Source organism: Anomaloglossus baeobatrachus, chromosome 6 (assembly GCF_048569485.1).
Source record: "Anomaloglossus baeobatrachus isolate aAnoBae1 chromosome 6, aAnoBae1.hap1, whole genome shotgun sequence".
Lineage (NCBI taxonomy): Eukaryota > Metazoa > Chordata > Amphibia > Anura > Aromobatidae > Anomaloglossus > Anomaloglossus baeobatrachus.
The window spans coordinates 415411473-415433361 of record NC_134358.1 but is presented as its reverse complement, the minus strand read 5'-3'; the positions used below and the strand labels follow the sequence as shown (position 1 = coordinate 415433361).

At 48.1% G+C, this 21889-nt stretch overlaps 1 protein-coding gene across 1 annotated transcript in view; it reads left to right on the top strand.

Annotated features, from left to right (window-relative positions):
- LOC142243949 (epidermal growth factor receptor-like) overlaps positions 1-21889 on the top strand; it is a 110899-nt gene that overhangs the window by 67100 nt on the left and 21910 nt on the right. The window contains exons 5-7 of the mRNA XM_075316142.1: positions 3279-3344; positions 15166-15284; positions 16573-16711. Coding sequence (XP_075172257.1) covers positions 3279-3344; positions 15166-15284; positions 16573-16711 — 324 coding nt within the window. The remainder of the gene's footprint in view (positions 1-3278; positions 3345-15165; positions 15285-16572; positions 16712-21889) is intronic.

Here is a 21889-nt window from a genome sequence, read left to right as displayed (position 1 = left end):
GGTCTGTTCAGACTGACGTTTTTCGGAAGGAGACGTCGGTGAACAGTCTATTACATGCATCATCCTCCCACCTGTCCTCAACCATTAGGGCAATCCCTGTGGGACAGTTTTTGAGGATTAGGAGGATATGCTCCTCTAATGAGTCCTTTGCTATACAGTCCGGAGATCTGTCCCAGCGGTTCAGGGACAGGGGATACAGTGCTCGGAATGTGAAACGAGCCCATTCCAGGGCCAGAGCCACTCCTAGACACCAACTTTTATCTGTACCCAAAAAAACGGAGCCTAGCACTGGACCAATACGGTTCATATCCACTTTTAATAACCAGTGGGGTGAGATAAGACGTATTCTTGACAAACATTGGTCTGTTTTGAAAACGGAACCTTCTTTGGCGAAGGCTCTCTCTGATCATCCCCTCATGACGGCAAGGAGGGGTAGGAATCTGCGAGATATCTTGGTGCACAGCCACTATGTGCATTGTGATGTCCTTCCATTTAACATCGGGAAACCAAGATGGGGTTGTTTTCCCTGTGGTTCGTGTATCGCCTGCAAAAACATTGATAGGGCCTCCTCTTTTTTGTCGGTGGATGGTACGAAGGAGTTCACAATTAGACATTACATTTCGTGCAACACCGATCATGTAATCTATCTGGCAAAATGCGGATGCAATCTGCTGTATGTCGGTTTGACAACCCGACAATTTCGGGTGCGCACACGCGAACATGTCAGAGACATTGTGGCGGCAAAGGATGTTGAGGATTTGAGCTCTCTTCGTACCATCCCTCGACATTATAAGACGCATCACGATTGCAATCCGGCGTCTTTTAGAGTGAAGGCTATTGACAAATTACATCTGGGTTCGAGGGGCGGCAATTACCAGCAGGCGTTGTCGCGCCTTGAATGCAGATGGATTGTCATTTTGGGCACCATGACACCTGGGGGACTTAATGAGAAGTTGTCCTTTGCCCCCTTTTTATGAGGTCTTACTCCGTCAGTCAATTTTTTCCACCCGACTCGGCCTTTTCTGACTCATTTATCTGTGATGTTTTAGTCACTTGCCTCAGTGCTTTGGTTTTAAAACTTTGTTCATTTATGTTGGTGTCTGTCTCTTGTTTTTTGGTTTGTCCTTTTCTACAGGCTTAATTTGTCTGCGTTTGGATTTCTGCCGTCCCCCTTTTTGCCAATGGGGACATGGATGTATCTACCAGTGCATGAAATAATTTTGGCTGCATTGAATATATCTACATCTATGGACCCATACCGTGGACTGATGATATACCCTGTCTCTAATCAATGTTTGGTGTAAAAGATGAAGATGGCATGAAGGAGGAGGGCATTGAAGATGGAATCGTGTTTGTCCCCATATGGATTGCTGATATACACTTCTGGACTTTATCTATAACTTTACATTGTGGATTAGATGGTTGCACTGAAGCAATTAGGGCCGCTGTCTATTGGATACCAGCATGGTTATTGTAAAGCGATATTAGTATGGTTATCCCCTACTTATTATATATCATTATAACAGCGGTTGCCCTGGAGTTCAGATTTGCTTCTGTGCTGGTTTACGATTGTATTCGTTGGTTTCAGCGGACGTTATGATATTGCCCGTGTATGTATATGGTTTTTGGGGTAGTTTATGGTTTCGGACACACATATATACCGCCGTCTCTTTTGCCCTCTTCCTTGCCCATTCTTCTAATGGCCGCGGCTGTGGAGCGCGTGCGCGCTGTGACTCCGTGCATGCTCGCGTCGGCCGGCTTCCGTACGGAGTGACGCGTGCGCTCTGTGTGACGACACAGGAAGCGCCCGCGTCAGATCCGGGAATGCCCTATGACGCGGCCCACTGCCGGAGTCCCACCCCGCACGCGACCAATCGCTGCCCGGCTGGACAGGGGAGCGGTATATTTAAACGCAGTCCCTCTATGTGACAGTACACCACGGCCCCCCGAAGAAGACATCGAAACGTGCGCGTCGGGGCACGTTTTACTCGGGTTCCACCTTCCTCATTATGGGTGAGTGCAGCACAGGGACTTATGTATGTTAATGTGATGTATTTTGATTAATACTTGTCCCTGCTATAATTGTGGTGTGGTACATGGTCTGACCCTCCGGGTATTGGATCCCCTATGTATTTTGATCCCTTTTGGTGCGCACTATAGCAGGTGCGCGCATCTCGGATCATTGGGTTTATCTGGGTCCATTATCCGTTGCTTTCTCTGGCCATGTCCCACCTATTATTTGGGTGATTCTGCCTCCCCAATGAACGGTGGACTCCTGGTTCTTTTGTGTCAGTGACATCTCCTTGTTGAAGCCTGATCTTTGTCTAATGCTGTTGTCATTGTGTTATGTCACTTTTGCTATTTATTATACTAATAAAATATTTGTTATATTTTTGCAAAAAAGTAGTGACTGTTGTCATTTTGAATTGGTCATCCTATGACCTCGTGACTACTATTCCCATAGTCCTCTTGTTTCTATATCAATTAATAGGGTGTAGTCTGGATTTGATGTTATAATTATTTGTCACATTTTGCCCTCATCTCCTCATATATACGGCTTGATATTAACCTGCACGGTGAGGACACCTTCATGGACTTTACCGAACCAAATAATCTGGGGGCATTAGTAGTAAACTAGGATCAGGGTTTGGACACTTACCTCCCCACAGGGTCCGCACTGCCCGCCGTACGGAGAAGGAGACTGTACCCCAAAAGGGACAGTCGGCCCCAAATGCTCCACGCTACGGGGACCCAACCAACAGAGAGTGCTGGGGACAGAGCAACCTGGGTCATTACATTGGCACTGATACTCCATGGGACCTGAACCAGCAACCCCTGGGTCCGAGTGAGTAAAGACTGTTAAAGACAACCTGGTGTGGCCTCCGTTATTACCCTGTTACATCTCCCAGGCATGGCCCTACCTGAGGAGGGCCTAACACCTTTGCTGCAATCACCACCAGCTCTGGGTGCACCCACATTTAGAAGCAGCGGTTCTCCATCCTTAACCGCAACCCGCAGGTGGCGTCATCCGAACATTAACTCTTACCACCCCTGTAAATACCCCCTTTTACAAAAGAAGCTCCAGGGCACGGGACCGGGCAACGGCCACTAGAGGGACATTCCCATTTGTTACCACCCGGGACCGAGTACCCCTTCCCTGGGCGTGACAGCTAGATAGACAAATAGACAGCTATCTCAAAATACCAGGCAATTGTACTATTGTGAACTATACACTAAAATCTGCATGTAGTTTCATCAACTGTCCTTTATAATTACAGGTCCTGCATGTGTGGAAGCTTGCACTGGCTCATGTTGGGGTCCTGGTTCAGAGAACTGTCAGATTTGTAAGTAGACTGTTATTCCTACTCAGTGCCAGTGAATATTATTTTACATGGCACTTGCTTATACTTCAGTATTGGATGATTTGGCTGTTTGAATATTGTCTAAAAAGGCCAGAGTCACACTGGTGTATAACATCCAATGATTTTCACATGAAAGCTGAAGGAAAAAGAGTGCCAATAAGGTCTTACCAGATATTATAGGGAGATGTACATAAAGAGACACTCACCTAAAGAGGTCACAACTCCTATGCAAGTCTGAGGTAATGGCGGTTGCTGCAGCCCCAGTTAGGTTAAATTTCACTGCTGGAGAGGAGAAACGGGGGCAATCCGATGTTTTTGAAAGCAGACATTGACTTGAATTCGTGCCTGCTGTCTTAAGCCTGCTTTACACCTTGCAATTAAGCATACGATATCGTATGCGATCGTACCCGCCCCCATCGTATGTGCGGCACGTTCAATTTGTTGAACGTGTCGCACAAACGAATAACCCCCCATCCCACATACTTACCCGTCCATACGACCTTGATGTGGGCGGCGAACGTCCACTTCCTGGAGTGGGAGGGACGTTCGGCGTCACATCGGCGTCACATCGACGTCACGCGGCAGCCGGCCAATAGAAGCGGAGGGGCGGAGATGAGCAGGACGTAAACATCCCACCCACCTCCTTCCTTCCGCATTGCCGGCGGGAGCCGCAGGACGTAGGTAAGATCTGTTCATCGTTCCCGGGATGTCACACACTGCGATGTGTGCTACCCCGGGTACGATGAACAACCTGACGTTCAATTTTTAGGAAATGAACGATGTCCATGCGATGAACGTTTTACTGTTCAATCGCAATCACACGTAGCTACAATGTAACTTACGATGCCGGATGTGCATCACTTACGACGTGACCCCGCCGACACATCGTAAGATATATTGTAGTGTGTAAAGCGCCCTTTAGACGCGCTGCCAATGGCAGCATGCTGAAACTGTTTTCTCATGTTGAAAAAAAATCCCAGATCTGTAGTGCTCTGTAGTATAACATTGAGTTGAGTAGCATGTACATAAGCATACCTACTACAACAGATACAATATAACTGTTCAATAAAATACTTATCACACACAACCATGTGAACTCATGCAATAAAATGCAAAACAAATATTACATATGATATATATCCAGGGAACATTCAGACTAAATTCTCAAAATTTGGGCTCACTCACATGAGAGTATAGCACAGCTGAGTACTATAGAATGTTTTATCAGATAGCACTTGATTCAGAGTGATAATATGGAGCATTGCCGATCAGCGTTTTTTGACTTTTGCTAATGCGGCATGAGAAAATATAAATGCTGAATGCTACGATTGGCTGCATATCTCAGTTCATGTGCACTCATACAAATCTATTGGTGCGTGTGAAAAATCAGACTGCACTCGGATGTCATCCTAATGCAGCCCGATATACTCCGAGACAGGCAATGGAGAAGATGGAGAGATTAAACTCTCCATCTTCTCCTCACTTGTGATCTGATATTCCCATGCAAGAGAACCAGAACAAAGTAAAATGACAGTCAGCTCATGTTCGCAGCAGAGTTTCAGCTGAGTGTCATTAGTATATTGCCTCCAATTCTCTCCCATCGGATGGTATACGCCAGTGTGACCCTGACCTTATGCTCACATTTCAGTGCTGTTCCAGCAGTGTCAACACTACTCTCCCAGGGTTTTACATGACATTGTTGTGTCATGATAGCCCTGGCCCAAATCAGCACTGGCTTTGATCTCCCCATCTTCGGACACATCGAATATCAAGAGGAAGTTAGTGGGCAGCTGCAGTATTCTAAGGCCATGTGCCCACGGGAGCTTGCTCCTGCAGATTTTGCCGCGGAAAACCTGCGGATTTATCTGCATTTTCCAGATAAATCCGCAGATTTCAGCATGTACAGACACTCCCCATGTTATCCTATGGGACATGGGGAGTGTCTGTGTCCACGTTGCGGAATGTGCGGCTGCGGAATATCCTGCGGATGTCCCTCAGCTGCACATAACTGCATGTCAATTATTCCTGAGGATTTACCTGCGGAAATCCCGGTGCTCCACTATGGAGATAGAGGCTTACCTGCCTTGATAGCAGACCCTCGTCACTTTCTTCCGGTGCAGAGGACGTCACGGCAGTGGAGCTAGGAGCAGGAAGCAGGAGGTGGGCGGGGCCTGCACAAGCTCCGGTCATGTGACAGCCGGAGCTAGTTCAGGCCTGCCCAAATTCTCCTGCACAGTGCAGATGCTGACAGCCGGACAGTGAAGTGCTGCATGATGGAGGTAAGTAAGAACGCCCCGATCACTGCAGCACTTGTTCTGCATTGAGGATGCAGTGCCGAAGCCATGGTACTGTATCCTCAATGCAGAATGCCCGCACCATATCCGCAGGGCATTCCGCAATAAAACCGCAGCATGGAAACAGACAAAGTTGTGCTGCGGTTTGGGAGATCCTACGGAATGTCCTGCAGATATACCCGCAGGACATTTTCCCCGTGGGCACATAGCCTAAGTGTGGTCACACTATTGATTTGTATAAGAGTAAAACTATGTTCTTCTCATGAGCATCTATCCCGATGAGGATGACGAGCAGCAGATGAGCTTCCCTGTGATGATTTATGACAGTTTGTGCAGAAATTCTTTAGTTATGCACTGATTGTTGTAGCAGCTGTCTGGGTGGCCGGTCTCAGACGATCTTGGAGGTGAAGATGCTGGATGTTGAGGTTTTCGGCTGGTGTGGTTACACTTGGTTTGCGGTTGTGAGGCCAGTAGGATGTACTGCCAAATTGTCTGAAATGCCTTACGAGATGGCTTATGGTTGAGTAATGAACATTCCGTTTATGTGCAACAGTTTTGGTGGACATTCCTGCAGTCAGCATACCAATTGCATGCTCCCTCAAAACTAGCAATATCTGTGGCATTGTCCTGTGTGATAAAACTGCACATTTTAGAGTGGCCTGTTATTGTGGGCAGCCTAAAGCGGGCTTTACACACTACAATATATCTAACAATCTGTCGTCGGGGTCACGTCGTAAATGACGCACATCCGGCATCGTTAGTGATATTGTAGTGTGTGAAACCTACGTGCGATTGCAATTGAACGAATAAACGTTCAAAACCTAAAAATTGAACGTCGGGTTGTTCAATGTTCCCGAGGCAGCACACATCGCAGTGTGTGACACCCCGGGAACGATGAATTGCAGCTTACCTGTGTCCCGCGGCTCCCGTCGGCTATGCGGAAGGAAGAAGGTGGGCGGGATGCTTACGTCACGCTTATCTCCGCCCCTCCGCTTCTATTGGCCGGCTGCCATGTGACGTCCCTCGTCCCTCCCACTCCAGGAAGTGGTTGTTCACCGCCCACATCGAGGTCGTATGGTAGGTAAGTACGTGTGACGTTAATCATTTGTGCGACACGTTCAACAAATTGAACGTGCCGCACATATGATGGGGGCGTGTCACATCGCATACGATATCGTATGCTTAATTGTAAGGTGTAAAGCAGGCTTAAGGTACACCTGTGCAATAATCATGCTGTCTAATCAGCATCTTGATATGCAACATCTGTGAGGTGGATGGATTATCTCGGCAAAGGAGAAGTGATCAGTAACAGATTTAGACTAATTTGTGAACAATATTTGAGAGAAAAAAAGGCCTTTTGTGTAGATAGAAAAAGTCTTAGATCTTTGAGTTCAGGTCATCAAAAATAGGAACAAAAACAAAAGTGTTGCGCTTATATTTTTGTTCAGCGAACGTTATAAAGATGTTCAGCAACCTCGTAAACAATTTTTACTTTGCAGGCATAAAAAAATTATTTTGGCTACCAGGAAACTGAGATTGTGTAATATTAATATAATGTTGAGCAGTATACTAGATATAAAGAGGAGCATGTGCAATTGTTTTTAGGCGTTCCTAATAAATGGAAATATTGTGTAGGGAAAATGTCAGTTTACTAAACATTTGTGTGACAGGCTTGTAACCTGTACAGACTTGATAGAGATGCCTCGGCTCTGGGTTTGCAACTAGTGCTGGGAACACTTTGTGCAGACTGTTTTACAGGGTACGCTCACACGAGCGTAAGAAATAGACGAGTGCAATGCGAAAATTGTCCAGCTCAATTCTTTTTCTTTTTATGCGGACCTACTGACAAGACCATGTTTTCAATGCGTTTTTTGTTTTTGTACTTCTGTGTGCCATCTATGTCTGTATGTATGTCATTCCTTTATTATGGAACATGTCCTATTCTGTTCCGCAAAATGCGGACGGTAACACAATACAAGTCAGTGGGTCCTCACTGGAAGCACTTCCGTGTGGCTTGCGATCCTACACAAAACACATTGAAAACATGGTCTTGTCCGTAGACCGCAAAAAAAAGGAACTGACCAGGACAAACGGAACGGTCATCTGAATGAGCCCTTAACTGCTTTAGTACCCGGCATATACTACAATGGAGAGATCTGAATGCATAATCTTCTACTTTCCAGAATGCAAATGTGGCGCCCCTGACCTGGTCAGGCACCACTGAATACTGTACCCATGCTGGGTGCATACAAACAGGTAATTCCCAAAGGCTGACTAGGGTGTGTACGCACAAACACGTAGTACCCAGGCAACACACACACAGCTTAGAGGGGACCCCTGGGCAGACTGAGGAGGGGGCGTAGCCCTCGTGTCTCAGCTAGTGGTGGGTAGTGGGACTGGAAACTGGAGAGTGTGCAGTGGCAGTAAGAGGAGTAGGAGTGGAGCAGCCGAGTCTGAAGTGTAGAGCTGAAGAGCAGGACACTAGGCAGACCCTGCACCTTTTGTGGCTGCTGGCGGGGGAGTACAGTAACAGAAGTTGGAAGGAAAGACGCTGGGGAAAATCAGCTAGTCTGGAGGACACTGAGGGAAACCAGCTGGTCGTGTACGGAGACTTCTGGAGGACTAGGCACGCAGGGAAAACAGGTTCCCGAAGTAGGCTCAAATTTAACTACCTACTAAACCTGCCGGTGGGGTGGACAACAAGTCCCACACCAAATATCACAGAGCCCAAACATCAGCAGCAACGAGGGGGCCCATAAGGAGGATTGAGCTTGGAGCCATCTTAACCTTGGTCCACGCTGCCAGCAAACGGGTCAGAAAGTGGAGGAAGGCAGCCGCGACTTCCCTGGATGTATCCCACGGTATTCTAAGTCAGGGATTGTCTGAAACAAAAGAAGTGCTAGGAAGGCGAGTCCGAAGTCAGCCCTACGTTGGCCTGAAGGATATCTGGTTCCTCCTGTTTCATCATAGCATCGCCCGGTTTGCCTCACTCTACCACCTGAAAGTGAGTAAAAACCCTGAAAGACATTGCTGCCTGTGTGTGAGTTCTTCTGCCACCTGTGGTACTACACATTTACACTCTCGGGAGGCCATAACATCAGACTGCATTTACCATCAGCCCCAGATGCTCTCTAAATTGCAGTGGCGGTCACCCACTGACCACAAAACCGAGAGTGGCATCACGATTCCTATTGAAGTTAACATGACATACCTGTTGCCAGAAGAGTTCCTGCCCGTGAAGACCCTGAGGTGACCTGAAGGTGAGGGGCTTCACATCTGGTGTCACAAACAGGATAAGGACTAAACCTGTTCAGACAGGTGACTGTTTACCTTGGCAGTCTGATTGAAAAATTTGAAGTGCTGCCATATTGCCACCGAAGAAAGCGCGCCAAGAAACAACAGCAGCCCGCGCAAGAAGAAGTAACCGCCCACGAAGAGGTGTGGCTGTCGGAGAACTCCTGGAGCGCTCTGGCAGAGTGCACGGAGAAGATGAAGGCGGATCTGTTCCTGGACTGCTGGAATGTTCGAGTCCTCTGGGAGGAGAGGGAGAGAAAATGAAACTTAGGCTGCAGCGTGACCAGAACCTGGTGAGCAGCGACGGAGAGAGGATGGCGGCTGCACTCAGCGAGCCAGAACCAGGCACTGCCGCCTGGTGGGACTGGGAGCTCGCCCAGTTCTGTGACCGGCTGCAAGCCCGGATCATCCAGCAAGTGATGGAGTGGTGCACGGAGCTACGGGAGACGGCTGCGGCGGTTCGGGCCTATGAAAGGTGGACCGCGCGACAAGTGCCGTGCCGGGAAGTGACCACCCAGACCCTCTTGCTGATGCCTTTGGGTGAGTCCCACGCTGCCCCTGCCCGATCGGGTGTGCTGACCCTGCCAGCACTGCTACCGGAGGTGATCTCTGCTGCGGTTCCCGCTGTGACCCCTGCTGCGACATCCGGTGCAGCCACGCCGCATCCGGCCAGACCAGACCAGGCTGCAGCCACGCTGCGTCCGGTCTGACCAGAACAGGCCGCAACAATGCCCCGTCCGGCCAGACCAGGCCGCAGCCACGGCACACCCGGCCAGACCAGGCTAGGCCGCAACGCGTTCTACCCCTGCCTGCAGAGCAGATACTGCCACCGCGCCCTAGCCGCCGACCGACGAACCGGGTCCTGGGTCCCCGCCGGGAGAAGACCCAGTATTCCTGCAGCTCAAGGAGGAATTGAGCGCATGCTTACCACGCACCTGGTGGACACGTACCTGGTCCCCAGGCAGTCTTCCGGACCCGGAGCGGTCCCAGCACTCTTCATGCCAGAGAGCGGCCCACCACCCTGGCCCTCTGATGAAGGCCCATCCCTGGAGCTGCTGCTGGAACAACCGGAAAAGTGCACAGCACCACTGAGGGGGAGAAGGAGAGGCCTGGAGGCTGAAGTAATGATCCCCAAATGGATGCAGGAGGACGCAGTACCCTTTGCATGTAAGGGAGGCCCTGAGGTCGCACTGTTGCCCCCCCGACGATGGGAAGAGGTTACAACACCCCCTGCTGAAGAGGAAGAACTCAACGCCTTTATGCCCAGCCTGTGTGTAACCTGGGAGCCCGCAGACAGCGAGGTAGTGGTGATGAGGAGACCAGCCTGCAGAGGACAGTGCCGCATGAGGGCAAGGCACCCCCCTGTGCAACCTTCCCCAGAAAAAGAAAGAGTGGAGGCCAGGGATTTACAAGAAAAGAAGTCCCTGCGGCAGACCGGGTTCCAGACCCGAGGTCCTCTCCACTGTGGGGTGGTAGAAGAATTCAATCTACATACCGGCTATGGCTTCATTGTGGAGGCTGGTGTCAAAGGGGGCATTTTTGTGTCCAGAAGAGACGTCCAGTCCCACCTGCCCAGAGGACACCCTGGTCGAGACCTGCGTATGGAGACATCATGGAATTCACCAGGCACAGGGGTGAAAGGGGCTGGTTTTCCCTAGACGTGGTTCCACGCCCAAAGAGCTCAAGCCACAGCCATGCAGCTTCCACTCAGTCCATAAGGTCATCACCACAGCAAGCTCAGCAACCACAGCAAGCTCAGCAAGCTCAGCAACCACAGCAAGCTCAACCAGCACAACTAGCCCAACAAACCCAAATTGCTCCAGAACCAACTTCCAGGTTTCAGTGCATCGAAGTGCCAAACCCTGGTTTTGAAAGGCACAGTTCTGTTTGATCCCAGTGAAGAAAAGTAAAGAAAAGTTCTACCAGTTTTGAAGTTACAGCAACGTTAAAGTTCAAGATGCGCCCACAAGAACTCTTGTGAGAATCCTCAAGTTTTACCTGTTTTAAGCACTTAAACTACGGCCCATAAGGCTATGAACTGGCTATAGCCACAAACTCTCACAGTGTATGTACTTACCCCAGAGGTACCAACTCAGAGCACGCCTGTTTATGGGGCCTGGCTCTGCACCACCAGGAAGCACGCCTGTGACGGCGCATGCTGTCCAAAAGGTAAGAGCACGCCTGTTTTTGGGGCCTGGCTCGCTTACGACAAGGGAGCATGCCTGTTTATGGGGCCTGGCTCTCCACCACGCGGAAGCAGGTACGCCTGTTTATAAGGCCTGCCTTTAACCACCATCCCTAGGAGAGGAAGATTGGAGGAAAGGTCTGGGGAAACAGATGGCCCAGACCTGGTTGCTAAAAAGACCGGTGACCTGCCTTCTGAGAGGGTTTTGGGTGAGTAATGGACTTGTGGTTGGTGGGTGGTGAAAAATGGTACCTGGTACAATGTTATATGTTTTATGATGCTTTTATGTGAATAACCCCCTGTGTGGGGAAGTTGTATTAAAAGTTTTAAAATGTTCTTGTCTTTGCAGCCCGAGGACATGCTGACGATAACTAATGGGGAATGTGGCGCCCCTGACCTGGTCAGGCACCACTGAGTACTGCACCCATGCTGGGTGCATACAAACAGGTATTTCCCAAAGGCTGACTAGGGTGTGTACGCACAAACACGTAGTACCAAGGCAACACACACACAGCTTAGAGGGGACCCCTGGGCAGACTGAGGAGGGGGCGTAGCCCTCGCGTCTCAGCTAGTGGTTGGTAGTGGGACTGGAAACTGGAGAGTGTGCAGTCTCAGTAAGAGGAGTAAGAGAGGAGCAGCCGAGTCTGAAGTGTAGAGCTGAAGAGCAGGACACTAGTCAGACCCTGCACCTGTAGTGGCTGCTGGCAGAGGAGTACAGTCACAGAAGTTGAAAGGAAAGACCCTGGGGAAAATCAGCTAGTCTGGAGGACACTGAGGGGAACCAGCTGGTCGTGTACAGAGACTTCTGGAGGACTAGGCACGCAGGGGAAACAGGTCCCCGAAGTAGGCTCAAGTTTAACTACCTACTAAACTTGCCGGTGGGGTGGACAACAAGTCCCACACCAACTATCACAGAGCCCGAGCATCAGCAGCAACGATGAGGCCCATAAGGAGGATTGAGCCTGGAGCCATCTTAACCTTGGTCCACGCTGCCAGCAAACGGGTCAGAAAGGGGAGGAAGGCAGCCGCGACTTCCCTGGATGTATCCCACGGTATTCTAAGTCAGGGTTTGTCCAAAACAAAAGAAGTGCTAGGAAGGTGAGTCAGTAGTCACCCCTACGTTGGCCTGAAGGATATCTGGTTCCTCCTGGTTCATCATAGCATCGCCCCGGTTGCCTCACTATACCACCTGAAAGTGAGTAAAAACCCTGAAAGACATTGCTGCCTGTGTGTGAGTTCTTCTGCGACCTGAAGTACTACACACTTACACTTGAGCCCCTGGGGCCAGCCTCACTCTCGGGAGGCCATAACAGCAGATTGCATTTACCATCAGCCCCAGACGCTCTCTAAATTGCAGTGGCAGTCACCCACTGACCACAAAACCGAGAGTGGAGTCTCGATTCCTATTGAAGTTAACATGACATACCTGTTGCCGTAAGAGTTCCAGCCCGTGAAGACCCTGAGGCAACCTGAAGGTGAGGGGCTTCACACAAACCATTGGGAAGAGTACCTCTACCTTTCTGATAGATGGGAGCCCTAAAAATGGAACCAGCACCTATTAGATATTTATGGCATGTACTTCCCAAATGCAATAATACTATATTAAAATTATGGCCCTTGGGATTGGTTCAATATGATAATCGGGCCCTTGGAGCCAAAAAGGTTGTGTACCCCTGGTTTACACAGTCTGACCGGATGCTCGATACAACCGATTGGTGATTGTTTGACTGCCTGTTTATACAGGCAGACCATGATGCGCAAATGATGAGCAATGTATTCTTGTTGGCAGCGGATTATCAATGATACTCTCCAAGCGTGCAGCACAATAACTGTTGGTTTTATTCAGGAACAATCAGGAACAAATAAAATCAGCTTCATAAATCATCAAGTAATCTTTTCTGTGTGTCTGTATCTGCAGCATCTCCAGGTAGCTTCTCATATAGACACAGGAACTAGAACTAGACTAAAGCGGGCTTTACATGCTGAGACATCACTAGCGATGTCGCGAGTGATAGCACCCGCCCACGTCTGTGGCGTGTCACGGGGTGATCACTGCCGTAGCGAACAATATCGCTACAACAGCATCACACTCAGTTCACCGGCGTCGCTGTGGCTGCCGAACAATCTCTCCTTTAAGGGGGAGGTTCGTTCAGCATCACAGCGGCGTCACTAAGCGGCCACCCAATAGAAACGGAGGGGCGGAGATGAGCGACCGAAACATCCCGCCCACCTCCTTCCTTCCTCACTGCCGGTGGCCGCAAGTAAGATGTTGTTCCTCGTTCCTACAGTGTCACACATAGCAATGTGTGCTGCCGTAGGAACGTCGAACAACCTGCATCCAGCACCATCAACGATATTTGGGATTAGAACGACGTGTGAACGTTGAACGATAAGGTGAGTATTTTTGATCTTTAGCAGTTGTTCGCATGTTTCACACGCAACAATGTCGCTAACGAGGCCAGATGTGCGTCATGAATTCTGTGACCCCAACGACATCTCGTTAGCGATGTCGTTGCGTGAAAAGCCCCCTTAAGGCAGGCTTCACATCAGCGGTATTCTGCCGCAATGCCAGATATGGCACAAATGCGTTTCACTTCAATGCATTTCCTATGGACTCGTGGCAAGTACCGGTCACATGAGGTTGTGTGCATCATACTGTTAGGGCCAGGTGGATGGGCAGACCCAGAAGGTGGATCCACTGGGCCGAACTCCCCGATGAGGGAAAGGAGTCCGGTAGCCGGAGCACTATAGGTAGCAGAACAGTCCGCGCACAAGAGCACAATGGAGAAGTCCCTGGAACCACGGGGTCACTGATGGTGGTCCGGGTGACGGAGCTCAGGTTCGGAAGCCGGGATGATGTCAGGCGGGGTCCGGAACCGTTGGAGCGAGATGACGGGTCACCGCAGGGAACAGAGAAGGTGCGGACTGTCAGGATGGCAGCGTTCGGGGTTCGGGATACGGCAGGACCGGATGGCAATGCAGGATCGGCTCTAGAAAAGAGAGGTAAGTATCTCACAGGAACACAAGGAGACCTGACTCCTAGCTTGGGAAACACGAAGATCAGGCCCCGCCCCTTGGACATTGCACCCCTTTATACCCCGTACCTGTGTGCTTCATTTCCTGTCAGTGGACACTGGCCCTTTAAGAAAGGGTCAGTGACCGCGCGCGCGCCCTAATGCGCATGCGCGCGGCCCGGGTGCCAGAAGCCAGAGCAGGAAGTGGTGGAGAGGAGGCAGCAGAGCCGGGCTGGGGCTGAGAAGCCGACGGGCGCCGGGAGCGGGGACCAGGAGGCCTGGGAAGCGCGGGCGATGGAGGCTGGAGAGCGGGGAGCGTGGCAGGTGAGCCGGGAAGCGGAGCAGAGGACCCAGGGAGCGTGACACATACACAACCGCATGTGACCGGAACTTGCCGCGAGTCCATAGGAAATGCATTGAAGTGAAACGCATTTGTGCCAGATCCGGCATTGCGACAGAATATCACTGATGTGAAGCCCGCCTAATACAGATTACAGTCACATACTCCTCTCTCCTTTTCTTTTTTTTTGTTCTAACTTTATTAACAGCACACAAACCTAGCAACTGAACACTAATAGACAGGATTGGTGTTGGTGTACTAAACATACAGTATGCCAACAATTCTAGATTGCTGAGTGCATATAGGCTGCCGCACAGGACAATGCACCTGCGCAAGTGATGATCCTTAACACTGCAGAAAAGATCATTTCATTTGATGAATGAGCATTTTGCTTGTTCATCCGGCAATCGATACCCTGTATACACTGAAAAATTATCATGAAATGAACATTTTTGACAACCATGGTTCACAATTATCTTGTACTTTAACTGTCCCTTAAGAAAGTCTTTACTATCATATAAAGAGGGATGCAAAAGATAAAAAATGTATACTGCACTATATACTTTTTTTGAATGTTAGAGATATACATGCAAATTATCTTACATTATTTGCCATCAGATAATATAGAATTTCTACTGAATATCACATGTTGTAAAGATTTTATTCTGTGTTTCAGTGACAAAGCTCATTTGTGCTCAGGAATGTCCTGGACGATGCAGGGGACAAATGCCTAGTGATTGCTGTCACAGTCAGTGTGCAGCTGGATGTACAGGTCCGACGGAAACAGACTGCCTGGTAATACAAAGGCTGCAATACATTGCTTTAATGCTTTGTCAGTATAGATATTGATGAAATGTTGTGCACAGTTTATCTGCCTCTTTCTGGTTGTGTAACTATGTTTAGTATACACAGGTTAAGGCTATGTGTGCACGCTGCGGATTTACCACAGATTTTACTGCGGATTTACCACGGATTTGCTGCAGAAAATGTTTCTAACATTTATGCAGTCATTCCCCAGCAAAACCTATGGGTATAAAAAAATGCTGTGCGCACACTGCGTTTTTTTATACCTGCGGATTTTCCGCTGTGGAATTAATGTGCATGTCACTTCTTTTCCACAGGTACCTCCAGTTTTTGCCATAGATAATGGTAATAACCCGCAGGGACCAACCTGCGGAAAAACCACGGCAAATCCGCACCCAAACTGCACCAAACATCGGCAAAACCGCATGCGAATTTCGTTGCTGTTTTGGTGCAGTTTTTTACCGCAGGTGCAGGATTCTTTTAGAGGGTCCGATTTTTCCTTAATAAAACGTACATTTTTAGTGCGCACATGGCCTTAAAGGGTTTTCTCACAGCTAAGAGTGAATGTCCAATGTTTTCCACTCTCTGTAATTGTAAGGATAAGCAGCAATTAGTGGAGGGGATGATTTTAATAGGGTGGAGGGTAAAGCCAGTAAAGTGATGTTTTAGCAGAAGGTAACATTGTAAAGTAACATGAATATGGCAATTAGCTATTGTATTCAGTTTTGGACTTTATGACTGCCCAGCAAGTTAAAGGGGATCTGTCCCCAGATTCATGGTGTCCAAATCACAGGCAGCATGAATCAGTCTAAATGCACAACGGTCCAGTGTTTCAGGGAAAATATACTTTAAAAATACGTCTGGGAACCATAGCTGAAGATTAAACTAGTCCAGCTGTAATAAGTGCTGCTGCAGGTGATAGACAGGTCTCTCCCAGAGCAACATAGGGGAAAGCCCACCAGGGGAGAAGCCGGACTAATCTCGTCTTTGGCCTAGGATCAATCTTTAGGGTAGATTTTCTCTGGACTGTTTCAGAGAAAAATATATCTGGCTACAATTGTGCACCCAGACACTGGTTCGTGTTGGCCACGGTTTGGGCAGCATGAGTTCTCTGACCGATTTTGATGGTCACACATTAGAGTAGTGTTCATTTTCAAGTAGAGGTTCTGCTTTATACAAGTGCTCATTCTTCAGTCTCGCACCTGAGTTCACTGATCCGTGGCTTAGTACTTAGTATATTTTTCAAAATTGTATCGCTCACCTACCAATGCTTTTTTAGGCATGCCTGAAATTTCGTGATGGTGACACATGCTTGGAAAGCTGCTCTTCGACAAATTCTTACAACATAAGGAAAAATCTAGTGGAAGCTGGCACCAAAAAGTATGGTTGTGGATTCTTATGTGTGAATAAGTGTCCATGTAAGTAACTGTTGTTTTCTGGTTTTATACATCAATTACAGTATGTACTCCTAAAGACCGCTTTACACGCTGCCACATCGACAATATTGCTAGTACGCATCACACGCACATACCTTTCTAACGAAATCGCTGTGGCCGGCGAACAAACTCTTTTTTAAGGGGGAGGTTTGTGCGGCGTCCCAGCGACATTACACAGCGGGCCACCAATAGAAGCGAAGGGGAGCAGCCGCATTAATGTCACTCCCACCTCGTTGCCGGAGGACGCAGGAATGCTGCTGTTCGTCATTCCCGGGGTGTCACACGTAGCGATGTGTGCTGACTCAGGAACGACGAATAACCTGCGTCCAAAATGAGCAACAATATTTGGGAAAGGAACAACGTGTCAACATTCAACGATATTTGACGTTTTTCGGATCGTTGGCGGTCGCTCGTAGGTGTCACACGCAACGACGTTGCTAATGAGGCCGTATTTGCGTCACGAATTCCGTGACCCCAGCGATATCTTGTTAGCGATGTCGTTGCGTGTAAAACGGCCTTTAGGCCTCAGGGTGCACACATCTGTGTGAATGTTGGAGTGCTGCCTGATTTTTTCACACAAACCCACTGATTACAACCTATTGTCATCCTCAACATTGGAGTTTCATGGTTCTCATTCTCGGATCCATCATGTTTACAGATGTTTCAATGGGGCTGAGAGACTCTATGGGTTCTAGTGCTGTCTGATACATCAGTATTATTGAGCCAAACGGTGTCACTCCCCTACAAAGATTGATCGATTTGCACTGCATATTTGAGCTTGTGAAATAAAAAAGTAAAAAAAACCACAATCAAACTGCATTTTACAACTATCTCGTTAAGTGTGCAGAACTTTTTACTGTTGAAATACCTGTAGAGCTTTGGTCTCATAAAATAATTTTTGCCGGTCCTCAAGCCATTTTTCAAAGCTCCACAGAGGAGAGTGTCTATGGTCCTTTTTTAAGGGGTTTATAGGTATTTTGGAGTCTGCATTTATTAAGGTGGTCTGGGTAATTAGATGGTATGGTCTAGGTTTATTTGAGGGTCTGGCCACTGGTCTATTTACTTATAGATTTAAATACATTATACTTTATTCTGGGTAATATAATTTTTAGGTCTAGTCTGGGGTTTGTTTTTGTTTAGGCTGTCTTTATTTATTTATAACATCTGACATGATGGTCTGTATATTTTTGGGAGTATATCAGGGGTCTGTTTTCTGGCATCTAGTTTAAAGGGGTACTCCAGGGAGATAAAAAATTCTTCTACTGTCATTGGCCTCATCTTATATATATAATGCTGAGTGTATGTGTGTATGTGTGTATGTCTGTCCGCTAAAGGAATCCGCACCGTCGCATTTACAATCACGAAATGTTGCACAGACACTTCATGTGACCCAGGGAACGTTGTAGACTATGTTTTGATAGGAAAACTTAACCCCGCACTTTACAGTTGCTCTCCAAAAAACATGCCTCCATTAAAGTAAATGGAGCCTGGAACTGCTGGTTTAAATAGCAGCTGTGATTGGTTGCTATAGGAACAAAAGACATTGTTAGTATAAGAAGCTTATGTGTGAGGTAATATAATGTTGGTGGGGAGACAGAGAGAGACAGAAAGAGACAGACAGACATAGACACAGACATAGTAAGAGGCAGACAAGGAAAGAAACAGACAGAGACAGACAGGGAAAAAGAGACAGAGAGATGGAGACAGACAGACGGTGAAAGAAACAGACAGAGACAATCAGAGACGCACAGGGAAAGAGACAGATGGGGAAAGAGACAGATGGGGAAAGAGAAAGACCTGGAAAGAGACAGACCTGGAAAGCGACAGACCTGGAATGAGACAGACCTGGAAAGAGACAGACAGACAGGAAGACAGAGACAGAGACAGGCAGACAGGGAAAGAGGAGACAGACAAAGATAGATGGGAAAGATACAGACCTTGATAGAGACAGACAAGGAAAGAGAAAGACAGAGACAGGCAAACAGGGAGAGAGATAGACAGGAAAAGACACAGACAAAGAAATGGACAAAGACAGACAGGAAAAGAGACAGGGAGACAGGCGGGGAAAGAGACAGGTGGAGAAAGAGACAGGCGGAGAAAGAGACAGACGGAGAAAGAGACAGAAGGGGAAAGAGACAGATCTGGAAACAAACAGACCTGGAAAGAGACAGACAGAGAGACAGACAAAAACAGACAAGAAAAGAGACAGATGGGGAAAAAGACAGACAGGAAAAGAGACAGACCTTCAAAAAGATAGACCTGGAAAGAGACAGACAGAGACAGGTGGGGAAAGAGACAGACCGGGAAAGAGACAAACCAGGAAAGAGACAGACATGGAAGGAGACAGACGGGGAAAGAGACAGACGGGGAAAGAGACAGACCTGGAAAGAGACAGACCTGGAAAAGGACAGACCTGGAAAGAGACAGACGGGGAAAGAGACAGACAGAGAGACAGACATAGACAGACGGGGAAAGAGACAGACGTGGAAAGAGAAAGACGGTGAAAGAGACAGACAGGGAAAGAGACAGACCTAGAAAGAGACAGACCTGGAAAGAGACAGACCTGGAAAGAGACAGACCTGGATAGAGACAGACCTGGAAAGAGACAGACCTGGAAAGAGGCAGACCTGGAAAGAGACAGACCTGGAAGGGGCCAGACAAGGAAAGAGACAGACGGGGCAAGAGACATACAGACAGACACAGATATAAAGACAGACACAGATAGAGAGACAGACAGACACAGAGATAGAGACGGATAGACTGATACAAAGACAGACAGAGATAGAAATGGACAGACAGAGACATAGACACAGACAAACAAAAAAAGAGACAGACAGACAGTGACACAGACAAAGACTGGGAGAGAGACAGAGAGACAGTTACTATCCCGGGCAATGCCTGGGTACTATAGCTAGTAAACTATAAAGATGAAATGTGCAATGTTGTTTCCTAGTCTCACACTACCTGTAATTCATTGTGACATTGGAGCTTCTCTTTGCTGCTTCCCCTTGTTTCTGGGACATTACATCACAAATCAATGGGTATGGCCTGCTCCCTGCTATTAATAACACACAACCCCGTAATAATGTCTGCTTCCCTCCAGTCTGAGAACAGGGAGTGTGGTGAGGGTGTGGTTGCTCCTGGTTAGAGATGAGCAAGCCTCTGAAGGCTCAAGTTCGGTTCGTCGAACGGAGGCTCCGTTCGAGTTCGGTTCGACGAACCGTTCGACGAACCTCTCGAACCCCATTGAAAACAATGCGGAGGCAAACACAAACACATACAAACACAAAGAAAACACCTTCAAAGGTGTCCAAAAGGTGACAAACAACTCCCAAGACACCACAGACACATGGGAAAGTGACAAGGACATATACTCATGCGAAAAAAAAAACAGCTGGACGAGGAAAAAGAGGAGGAGACACAGATATAGGCATGTCATGCCCTTCTAAAATCATGTAAAACACATCAAGGGTACTCCAAGCTGAGTTTCCCTTTTTTCCAAAAATTGGGCCCCATAGACACCACTTCAGTGGCATCACTTGTGCCCCAGTTGCAAACTTGACAGGTAGATTTGCATCAAGCACATTGAAAAATACCCCAGCCTTAACTTTCCCCAGGATGACACCGGGGTAGGTAGCAAAGTCTTTGCTGAGCCATGACTTGTTCATCTTGGCTCATTTTTAAAAACACCGCAAGGGGACTCCAAGCAGTCTCCCTTTTATCCAAAAATTGGGCCACACAGACACCACTTCAGTGGCATCACTTGTGCCCCAGTTGCAAACTGGATGTGTTGATTAGCATCAAGCACATTAAAAAATACGCCAGCCTTAACTGTCCCCAGTATGACACCGGGGTAGGTAGCAAAGTCTTTGCTGAACCATGACTTGTTCATCTTGGCTCATTTTTAAAAACACCGCAAGTGGACTCCAAGCAGAGTCTCCCTTTTATCCAAAAATTCCACTCTTCCTCCAGACTCTGGGACCTTGATTTCTAAATAAAATGCAAAATTTACTTTCATCTGAAAATAACACTTTGGACCACTGAGCAACAGTCCAGTTCTTTTTCTCCTTGGCCCAGGTAAGATGCTTCTGCTGTTGTCTATTGGTCATGAATGGCTTGATTGTAGCCCATGTGCTGGATACGTTTATGTGTGGTGGCTCTTGAAGCACTGACTCCAGGAGCAGTCCACTCCTTGTGAATCTCTCCCAATTTTTTAATGGCCTTTTCTTAACAATCCTATCAAAGCTGCGGTTATCCCGTTTGCTGGGGCACCTTTTGCTACTACACTTTTTCCTTCCACTCAACTCTCCATTAATATACTTGAATACAGCACTCTATAAACATCCAGCTTCTTTAACAAATGACCTTTTGTGGCTTAAGGGCACGTTACACGCTACTATATATCAAACGATATGTCGTCGGGGTCACATCGTTAGTGACGCACATCGTTTGACATATCGGAGTGTATGACAGCTACGAGCGACTGTGATCGAGCAAAAATACTCACCTTATCGTTGCTCGCTGACACGTCGCTCATTTTCTAAAAATCGAACGTCCTTCTGCGCGCTGGTTGTTCATTGCTCCCGAGGCAGCACACATCGCTCCATGTGACACCCCGGGAACGATGAACTGCAGCTTACCTGCGGCCACCGGCAATGCGGAAGGAAGGAGGTGGGCGGGATGTTTGCGTCCCGCTCATCTCTGCCCCTCCGCTTCTATTGGCCGGCCGCTGTGTGACATCGCAGTGACGACGAACGTCCCTCCCCCTTCAGGAAGTTTATGTTCGCCGAACACAGCGAGGTCGTTTGGAAGGTAAGTTCGTATGACGGGGGCTTACGACTTAGTGCGACACGGGCAAGAAATTGCCCGTGGCGCACAAACGATGGGCGCGGGTACGATCGCACGAGAAATTGAAGCGTCTAAAGCAGCCTTTACTCTCCTTGTGGAGTGTGTCAATGACTGCCTTATGGACATCTGTCAAGTCATCAGTCTTTCCCATGATTGTGTAGCCTACTGAATCAGACTAAGGGACTATTTTAATTGCTTAGGAAGTCTTTGCAGGTGTTTTATGGTCATTATTCTAATTTTCTGAGATAATGGCTTTTGGGTTTTCATTGGCTGTTAGCCATAATCATCAACATTAACAGAAATAAACACTTG